At 43.0% G+C, this 10,098-nt stretch overlaps 2 protein-coding genes across 2 annotated transcripts; both read right to left on the bottom strand.

Moving 5' to 3' along the window:
* Positions 1-1,985: 1,985 nt before the first annotated feature.
* LOC113575451 (QRFP-like peptide receptor) lies at positions 1,986-4,760 on the bottom strand. The gene is made up of 2 exons (XM_027006997.3): positions 4,520-4,760; positions 1,986-4,194 (listed from the first exon to the last, which is right to left on the bottom strand). Exon 2 carries the CDS (start codon positions 3,951-3,953, stop codon positions 2,697-2,699), a length of 1,257 nt encoding a protein of 418 aa, XP_026862798.3. The 5' UTR covers positions 3,954-4,194; positions 4,520-4,760; the 3' UTR covers positions 1,986-2,696.
* A 927-nt stretch (positions 4,761-5,687) lies between these two features.
* grifin (galectin-related inter-fiber protein) lies at positions 5,688-8,669 on the bottom strand. The gene is made up of 4 exons (XM_035529182.2): positions 8,303-8,669; positions 7,108-7,274; positions 6,915-7,011; positions 5,688-5,824 (listed from the first exon to the last, which is right to left on the bottom strand). Exons 1-4 carry the CDS (start codon positions 8,397-8,399, stop codon positions 5,688-5,690), a joined length of 498 nt encoding a protein of 165 aa, XP_035385075.2. The 5' UTR covers positions 8,400-8,669.
* Between the last annotated feature and the right edge of the window lie 1,429 nt (positions 8,670-10,098).

Here is a 10,098-nt window from a genome sequence, read left to right as displayed (position 1 = left end):
TGAAGAAACCAGAGAAACAGAGGGGCCTGGGTTTGGGGGAGGGGTAAGGACTGTGCCGGTGTTACTCTGATGTCATAACCAATAATGAAGGGCTGTTCATCCTTAGGACATCACCTCTTCACACTTCTGAGCATGGATAATGTGCTGCATTAAGCTAAAACCTGTTGCCAGCGAGAAGCTGAGGAGTAAGAAAGAACATGCAGCTGATCTGCCGTATCTTTGGCACTGGTTTAGCTCTGCTTGTGCTCTCTGGCTCTCTCCCTCAGTACTGTCCCTGTAAAAATCACCCCTTCCATGCCTCACTCTCAGAGCACCCAGGGTCACAAATTAATGGCGCAGGGTGATGTAAGAATCATAACTTTATCTCTAGATGGACCTGTGCATTCTATGGTTTATTTTCAATATTACCCATTATTCCAACCTCCTTACAAGATTGGTTAAAGGTTAATGCTATTTTGCAATGTCATGACACTATTGGGCCTCACAGCATAGTTCTTGTCATCCTGTCGGCACAGGCTGCTTAGGCAAGCATAATTTTTCAGCATATTGTACTTAGAGAACTGAGAACAGAGAATTGTACTAGAACAACTGATCATTTTAAATTTCATATAATTCCATGCAACCAGTCTGAATATGTGTGTTGTCTCAAAGTGAAAGGGCTTTTAGGCTATATGGCAAAATGAACTGCAAAAGGATGGACCTTTACCTAAAACCATACAGCACCCTTTGGGAGAGAGGAATTATATCCAATTAGTTCATTCCTTCATAGATAGGTGAGATAAGGCAAGCCCCAGGAATGTCCCACCAAAGCAAAACATTTCTGACATGAATGAAACAAAAATAACCTAAAGTAGTCATTCTTCTGTGTCGATGTCCTAATAGAGGACTAGAAAAACTCAATTTATACCAGTTTATTTTCACAGTACTGCTTACCTCTGTTTTTACCAAATGTCCCTAGAAAAACATCAATCACAGTTCTGCTCTGTTTCTCGCATTAATCCAGTCTGTATTAGGAATGGCTTGGCATTTAGTAGGGTGGAGAAAAAACCTCATATGCTTGACTAAACCTTTCATTTGCACTCTGCCAAGACTAGGTAGATGGAATCAGCTAACTGGGTAATTGAAAGGAAATAAATTTGTTGTGGTGGTGCTTTCACAAGATGGAAAAGCTGAATTTGTTCTGCTACCCTTTACCCTTCATCAAGTTTGTGCAGTTTTGCCCTAATTTAAAATACATCTCACTATACAGGTGTCTGCATAATGACAGGCTTGCTGAGGACTTTCTTCTCCTCCTTAATGGAGCTGGTTTCTCTGGAACATGTACCATAACACCTTGTTCACATGAATGACGTATTCCTGAGTTCAGTTCATATCGGATATATAAAGGAGCACAGCTTAATATACTCAGATCCTTGCAATGCGTCATCTGATTTAGAGATGTTTAGTCCTAATGGTGAAGAGGACAGATTCTTGTCCTATATTCCACCAAAAATGTAATTTACCCAGATTATAGGTCAATCAAATCCTATTCTGTGGAGTCACTGAGGTGTTACATTTTCTAATCACAAATTATTATCATGAATATGAAGTGTAATTGCAGCATATAAGAAAACAAAAAAAAACAGGAGTGTGGGAGCTTTCTGAGAGGCATCATTTCCTGTTTATTCTCCACCAGATTTTTGTACTGTAGGAATATTTGATTGGCCGCTTGAAGTGTCACTATGCTTTGGTGCAGAATCAGTATTTTGTGATCTTTGTGTAGTCGTATCAGAGCCTGAGCTTTTTTGATCCTTTGCCCATCTTCATGAAACGATCTTGCACCTCAGTGATGCTCTATCCAAGCCCTAGAATTCATTATGTCATTTACTTCTTGTGCTGACAAAAGCTGTCACATGAAAACACTGTGAGGATGCTGACACTGAGAAAACACATGTTCTATCCCATATGTGACAAGTTTTTTTTATTTTCCTGCTGTAGCTGTCATAATCTGTTGCAATACAGTAATTTACTTCAAATTGTCTAATGGACCTTTATTTTATTAATGCAAAGTAGAAAATGCTGTAATCACAATCAATGATAAGTTTAATTGAATGGGACTAATATGAACAGAGTAGACTAAGCAATGTTGCTTAACACATGAATGTTCTGCTTCTGCTGCTTTGTCTATTGAACTTCACTCAGTAAAATATCAAAAACTGATTACCCAATACTGACTTCCACTTCTACTTATTTTGTGTCCAGCTCAGAGGAAACACAATGAAGGGAATACTGCAGTAGGGCAGTACTACACTGGTGGCTTTTACAGCGCTTTCACTAGGAATCCGTGTACATACTGCTCGTCTTGATTGGACATAATTTCTGATTCATGCACAGCTGTCTCAGTGGTGGCACCACAGGATGATGAGCTTACATTACAATTCACAAAAACACATTTCTTGTCTACTGCAGACTTATGGTTTCCATTTTTGAGCAATCAGGCTGTGAGTCAGAAACAAAGTAATAGACAGTATAGACAGTGGTCTTAGTTAACTGTCTAAATCTCTTAGCTAACTTTCATGCTTATATCAGAGCCTTCCTCCATGTCCTGTGCCATAGCCCTGATCGAATTTCACAATTCCTCATGGCATATAATGCAGATCAGTGACCCTTAGCTGTACACATTCACAGAGTCCTTGGGTTTACCATGAGTTCTTGGTCTACAGGCCAGGAAGATCAGGAGTCCTTCTGGAGCCCACTATGTCTGACAGGCTGTGGAGGGACAGCATCTGGCTGGAGTCCCCTATGCTGGTGTGGGAGCACCAGTCTGAGAGTGTCTCCTCGGACACCTGGGCTTCTGCCCTTTGCGCCTGGCGTGATGGCTGCTGCCTAAGGGAGAGCAGCCTGGAAAGCTTGCTGGAGCTGGAGGTCCTGATGAGCGAGAGCATCCGCTGCTGGTACCTGCTTTTGAAAACCTTGGCAGAGCGGTGTAGGTCCCCCAGGAAACAATAGCAGATGGGGTTGAGGCTGGAGTTGGTGAGCCCCAGCCACTGGGCGAATGGGCGGGCCTGCAGGACCCAGGGGGGCGGGGCTGTGTCACGGTCAATCAGGATGTCAGCAGCGTACAGGGGCAGCCAGGAGATGGCGAACAGCAGCACCAGCGCCACCACCACCCTGGCGATATTCTTCCGTGTCTTGAGGCACGAGGCATACGTGGCCTGTCCGTGCGGGTCAAAGTCGCTGAAGCGCTGTGATGCCATCCACAGCTTCTGGCCCGTGAGGAAGCTGATGGTAAGGTTAAAAGTCACAGGCACACAGTAGAGCACCACAAAGAGAAGAACGTTGTAGACCTGCTTCAGTCTAGCGTGCGGCCACAGCTCTCGGCAGATGGGCACGGCGATGTCACCCAGGTGGATCTCATCCAGCTTGACCATGAAGAGCAGCGGCATGCAGATAGCTGAGCTCAAGGCCCATACAGCGCCAATGGTGGCATAGATCCTCCGGCGGGTGAAGTAGGAGCGGGCGTTGAGTGGGCTGTGGACGCTGTAGTACCTGTTCACACTGATGACAGTGAGGCTGAGCACACTGGCAGAGACGGACACCGCCTGCACGAAGGGCACCGCACGGCACAGCACGTCACCATACACCCACGCTGTGTAGACGGTGTGGCCCAGTGTCACGGGCATGCACACGCACACCACCATCAGGTCGCACGCTGCTAGGTTTACTAGCAGGCTACGGGTGGCGCTCACGCTCTGCGCCTGCCTACTCCGGCGGCAGGCCAGCATGCGGATGGCCAGGATGTTGCCTACGAAGCCCACGATGAAAGACATTGAGTACATCGTTGCCAGCGCGATCGTGCTCGGCTCGTGAATGGTGAGCAGCAGCAGTCTCGCCAGCTCGTCGCCCCAAGCTCCCCCCAGAGAGCCGTTCTCCGACAGTGTCGAGTCGGAGAGATGAAGTTCAGAGAAATTCATCTTTGAGTTTTAAAATCTGCTTGGCAGTGGAGAGAGTCAAGGTCTCCGCTCTATACATCACTCAGCAGAGAGCTCTGGCTCGTTAGTCGCTGAGACGACACTGCCACGGCTTCACATTCGAAGATGCCGGAGTTTCCTTAGTGGCAGTCCACGTAAATGATGCATTCAGTCATTTCACTTGCATCCACTCAAAAAAGCTGAAGTAATTCGAATCTTTGCATAATTTAGTCAGTCAGTCACCCTAGGGGAAAAAAATAATGTTGCCTGTTAGAGTTTTAATGCAGGCTTATTGAGAATGTCAGTGATTGTATCAAGCAGGCTGCGGTGCACTAAGTACTATAGCATGTACTTCACAATGCTTTTAATAACTACATTTTCTCATCATGATGCCTGTTTGCGTAAAGTCACTTAAAATACAAAACATACTCTAATTTCTTAGATATTAATTTTTTTTAAGCTACTTTCGTGGTTTTAATTTGTGATTTTATTTGTGGAATAAATGGCAGCAGAGTCGCAGTCACATTTATGTCTAATTTCAAAAAATGTTTATGAAAGTGAACACATACCACGATTGTTGCGAAAAATAGTTCCGATAACATCCGTATCCTGTGTCACTTTTTTCTGTGTAGCCTCCAGAGACTAGACTTCCTTCTTCACCTGCTCCCACGGAATGGAAGCATGCATTGAATTACACATGATTTCTCTCTAAGCGGGTAATCTCCACTGGCTGAAGAGAGGTAGCTCTGTGCCTTACGCGGAAATGCGCATGTGACTCTGGGAGCAGCAATCTTATTCACACTAGTCATTGCGCAAGTGAGTCATATTGATATTTATCAATTATGTATTTACTTACTTTAGTCTAAACCGATGTGCTATAAAGTATATGCAGATGAAGTAGTTAATCTTGAATTGATCACACTGACGCATTTCAAAAAATTATATATATATATATATATATATATATATATATATATATATATATATATATATATATATATATATATATATAAACACACATTACTAATGTAACGTTAAGGGTTAAACAGAATGCGGGGACGAGGCACGTTGAACTAAATCATACGTTTTAATGTAAACATTCACGACTCAAAACACACTACTTGGGTCAAACACCGACAACTTCGACGATACGACACGAGACTTATATACACACACATGACAATTACACACAACAAGGATCAGGTGAACGACACGAGAGGGCGTAGCAATACAGACACACGTGTTTGCGGGGGAGGGACCGTACCGTACCTTACACCCCCCCCCCCCCCCCACCCCCCACCCCCATGCGCTCTGGGGCTCTTCACCTTAGACGGAGGACTGTCCTTCTCTGACGAGGATGCCTCCCTGCTAGCCATCTGGGGCAGCCTGCTTGCTCCTGGGCAGCATACCCTGGGCGGTGCCTTAGGTGCTGGAGGCTCATAGCTCTTGGAGCTTTTGGCGCCACTGTGGGTGGAAAGATACCTATAAGGGTCCTCTTCACGATCAGAACCCATATCCGACTGCAGACAGACGTCGCTACATTCCCTTGTCTCTCCATAATCTGTGTAGCCCCGATAATCATCCAGGCAGGGGTCGTAGGACCCAGCAGAGTCCATCTTTGAGTGCCGGTCCTCATGGTCCGGCTGGTCTCCATAGGACTCCGCAATGTCCGATCCCGGACCATGCACAGGGCCTCACCCAAAATCGTTCAGCGGGTTCCTGCCTCCTTGTGGCTCCTTAAAGCGAGGCCAGGATGAGGGAAGGTCTCTCTGCTGGACAGTAGGAGTCCACATAGTCCAACTCCGAGGACTGGTACACGTTATACCAGTCCCGGTCGCCCGCCGGGGTTCCATATGACTCCCCTGCTTCCGCACCTGGAGTCAGGAGGGTGCCCAAGAACACGGGATACTTCGCTGCACGTGCTGTGGGAGGGCGTTGACTTCCTTTCCTCCCCTTCTTCTTCTTGCCTTTCCCAGGCATCCTCGGTCGGTGGGTGTTTGTGTAACGTTGAAGAGTTAAACGGGATGCGGGGACACGTTGAACAGAAACATATATTTTAATTTAAATGTAACATTCACAACTCAAAACACACTACTTGGGCCAAACACTGACAACTTTGACCATACGAGACTTATATACACGCATGACAATTACACACAACAAGGATCAGGTGAACGACACGAGAGGGCGTAGCAATACAGACACTCACACACACACACACGCATTTGAGTGGGGAGGGGCCGTACCGTGACAACTAACAACTGCAAAACAACAATAATTACAAGTTATAAAATTATTAATTGCTTCTATTATGTTTTATATTATTTTTATGTGTCAGTTTCTTTCAGTGCACAAGTACGGATGCGCTGGTGTGAATTCTGAGGTTACGTAGTACTGAAGGAAATCCCTGAATGAAACTTGTCCTTTCTTTAGCATTGTGTTTGACCATTCTGAGCATCAAAATACTTGGGTGATAAGTTGATAATGTGGATTGGACATTTCCATAAAAAGAAGATTTTCTACACTTCAAAATGCACAAGTGTTTGTGAAAGTGTTTATTTGTTGTTGTATCATTCATAATTAGTTTTCTTTTCCCTTTGGTACTATGATATGGATGCTTGATGGGTGTTATTCCACTATAGCACTTGTAAAATGTTTTCACACCAATTTAACACCAACACTAATGTGTTAATTGCATTCAGTGATATGGACAAAAGTCTGAGGTAGTCATTATTCCTATTCCTATTCATTTAGGATTTTCCTAACCCATGTTTTCGGAATTTCTCCAAGCAATCCCATTTATTCAGCAATTATTTTTGTTGGAATATGACATTTAAATAAACAAGACTAACAAGGCAAAATTTGATCCAAGAAGATAATTATCATTACTGGCAGCAGAATTATCAACAGGAAATGCAAAAATAGACAATAACCCATGATAAATAGACAAAAGCTTGCTGACACTTCTTTCCAGAGGGCTTTGCAGGCTGGTTACATGCTCTAGTAGAAATGTGTCAGCAAAGTAAATGTGGAAGTAATCATTGTTTGAGTAAATTTCAACCTGTTTGGAGGGGGGATGTGGGGAGACTGTTCAGTCTCTGTAAGGCCCAAGTAAATACCAGAATCTTTTGTGGTGAGCATGTCAGTTTGTGTTCACCTGGAATGGCTCGTCGGTGTTGAAGTGGAAGTTACTAGAGCTCTTTTCCTGCCCCCAGCAGTTCCCTGTGAAGGAGTTGCAGATGATGTCTGACTTAGTAAAGTGGAGTTTGAAACGGAAGGCTATCCTGTCATCCCGGTCACAAAGAAAATTGATTTCGAACCTTGGTAGAGGCAAAAAAGAACATTAGCGCTTGTGCAGCAATCATTTAGGTGTCAAAGACAATTAACTCTGGAGCAATCACGCTGATGGCACTGGGTCAGCCAGGTCACACCAGATATACCAGCGTAATGGCCTACCAACTGTGTCTGGCTGTTGCACCCTCACTCTCTGCTGGTCCTTCTACCCACTGAGAATTCCACATGGAAAAGATTACAAACAATAATCTGGTGTCTGTAAAAATTTAGTATGAATGCACATCACTAGGACTGGTCTCAAGGGAAAGCCATTGTTCTTTCACTAAATGAATTGTCACATGTATGGTTGTCACATTAACCCCCCTCCCCCCTTATTGTAACTGCTTGTTTGTGTAACTGTCGGCACTGGGGACATTTCTTATGTATGGCCTGATAAATGGGCTCTCTCTCAGAGGACAGGGTGAGTTATTAAGTCTTCACACTTGTTATCGCCTCCTCTTCCTAAGTGGATACTTTTTGGAAGAAGAAAAGGAACTTAAAAAAAAGAAAAACCTCAGGAGAAATTAGAAGAAGTCTCTTTGAAATATTGATGTACCTCAGCTTCATTAGATTCACACACATGGCATGCATTATTGTGTATTCTGTTTCTAAGTTTTGAAATAAGCGCCTATTTCTCTTAAGCTCAAATCAGAAAATCAGAATGATTTTCCTTCTACAAAATAAGAAATAAGATTTTCCCTATGCTAAATTAAAGGCTTTTATTTTGCACCCTGGAATATAGAAACAAGTCCCCTGTGTTTGAATGACTCACTCTGTTGACTGCCTTGCTTGGACACATGGCATAAAGCGAGAGCAGCGATTGTTCTAATCTAAAGTGGTGCACACAGGTCTGAGAACATCTGCTAGCAATCAAGTGAACTGTGTACTTCTGAAAGCCCATCATTCATATTCTGTCTTTTTTCCATTTTGTAGATTTCTTAATAGCCCCAAGGTCGGTCTTGGATCTGGCTGGGGATGTCACCACACTCCAGGACTTGTCTCCTGGACTTATTCTTGACAGCTCTTTGAGAAGGTCTTTCTTTTCAGGATTATGCTTGATCCTGGACAGAGCTCACCAGGACATGAGACCTCAAACTGCAAGTTAGGGAAACGCATCACCTCCAGCACCAAATATGAGCAGAACTGTAATGAACATACATTGAAAGTGTGTTGTACAGGCACAGATGAGTGATGTGGAGAGATGAAAATGTTTATGATCACAACATTTTAAGAATATAGAGAGAAACCTTCATTTGTAGATGAGGGACTATTATGATTTCTTGAACTTCTTATGCTAAACATGAGCTTCTTGTGCTAAAAAGTGAAAAATATAATTGAGGGATTTTTACAGCATGTAATATAACTAATATAATGCAATGCAATAAGTCTTGAGCACTGGAATATGATTAGATGAATTACATTACTATAATTAAATTATTTTTACTTGCATGTCCTTTCAATCTGCATGTTCCATTAACACATTTAGAATCAAAAGGACTGATGGCAGGATTCATTGTTTGGTGTGTTCTACATCCACTCTATATATCAAGGCAGTCATTGCAATTCTAAATCAACAAAGCCTCTAGTATTCAGTGGTAACAAAATCGATTCATGTTTGGCCACAGAAAAGCTTCATTCATCACAGATATTTTAAGATGGAAACTGTTCTTTGAAATGCATTGTGCGTTAATAACAAGCTTTATGGTGCCTAATATCTTCTTTAATGAACATGGCCTAGCAGGCTAGGATCATGACTATCAAAGCCATATCTATCAAACCCAGAGAAGCATAACATAATGAATCACATGTCATATTGGCAGAGCAGGATAAAGGTGACCATGTAAACTGTGTTGATATCAGAATCCAGGCAGCCATCCTTTGCATTGGCAGGATTATTTTCACAGACCTCAAGCTTGTTCTATCTGAGACACTTCAGTAAAGAGCACTACGCACAAAAATCCTAACCACCCCAGGTGGACTTATACACTGCCTCTCCACTCCAGCAGAGTCATGGGAAGAGGAAGAGGAGGAGGAAGAGGAGGTCTTGCATGGATCTCACTATAACTGAGGGCCCAAATTCAGATTCCGAAGCTATGAGCTTCTAATAATTTTCCACCTGAGTCTGTACAGGCTGGCATTTGCATTTAGCTTTTTATTGACATACAAATTTGCTCATTCTCTTCTCCAGTTCCTTTGCATAAAAGGCTAAATGAGTTGGAAAATGACACTTGTCAGTAAAGTGTAAAATGTATTTTAACTACTATTCCCTCTGCATGTTTTAAGCCTGTCTATAAATGAGTGCAAACTGTATAAGACATTCTGCATGTAATGATGAGAACCTACAAGAATCACTGGAACTGTTATAGCATTCTCATTACTTTCAGAACAGCAACATCGAACATAATTAAACATTAATCGGTCCAGAATCCAGACTGTGAAAGAGAGCATGAGAGACAGAGAGAGGGGGAAAGAGAGAGAGAATCAGAAAAAGAGAGGGACAAGACCACTGTACTTCAGTTTCACTTACAATCCACCATGTGGAACACTATTTCCTATAATAAATATGTAAATATCCCCACTGCATTCATTATGAACTAAAACTAAACTAAAAAAGAGTCATGCATAACCCAGGTCCTATGCAAAGCAGGTAATTTAACTATAAACGACTGCTGCTATTGCTCCTACATGACAGAATGAGCTGATTTGCTTTGATTGTGTCTGCAGTCATGCTGCGTTTCTTACCCGTTATGTCATCTTGTTGCGTGCGACTCAGGTCACTGTGTATTGATCAGCTCTTTAGCAGAGCCTGGTTTGG

Source organism: Electrophorus electricus, chromosome 2, assembly GCF_041902795.1.
Source record: "Electrophorus electricus isolate QZ-2024a chromosome 2, ASM4190279v1, whole genome shotgun sequence".
Lineage (NCBI taxonomy): Eukaryota > Metazoa > Chordata > Actinopteri > Gymnotiformes > Gymnotidae > Electrophorus > Electrophorus electricus.
This window is presented reverse-complemented; position numbering and strand designations above follow the sequence as displayed.

Coding starts and splice junctions, on each gene's coding strand:
- LOC113575451 (XM_027006997.3), bottom strand. CDS start 3,953: ATGAATTTCTCTGAACTTCATCTCTCCGACTCGACACTGTCGGAGAAC.
- grifin (XM_035529182.2), bottom strand. CDS start 8,399: ATGCGTTTCCCTAACTTGCAGTTTGAGGTCTCATGTCCTGGTGAGCTC. Junction 7,012..7,107: donor ACACCGACGAGCCATTCCAG/GTGAACACAAAC, acceptor CCCTCCAAACAG/GTTGAAATTTACTCAAACAA. Junction 5,825..6,914: donor GCAAAGCCCTCTGGAAAGAA/GTGTCAGCAAGC, acceptor TCCTGACTCCAG/GTGCGGAAGCAGGGGAGTCA.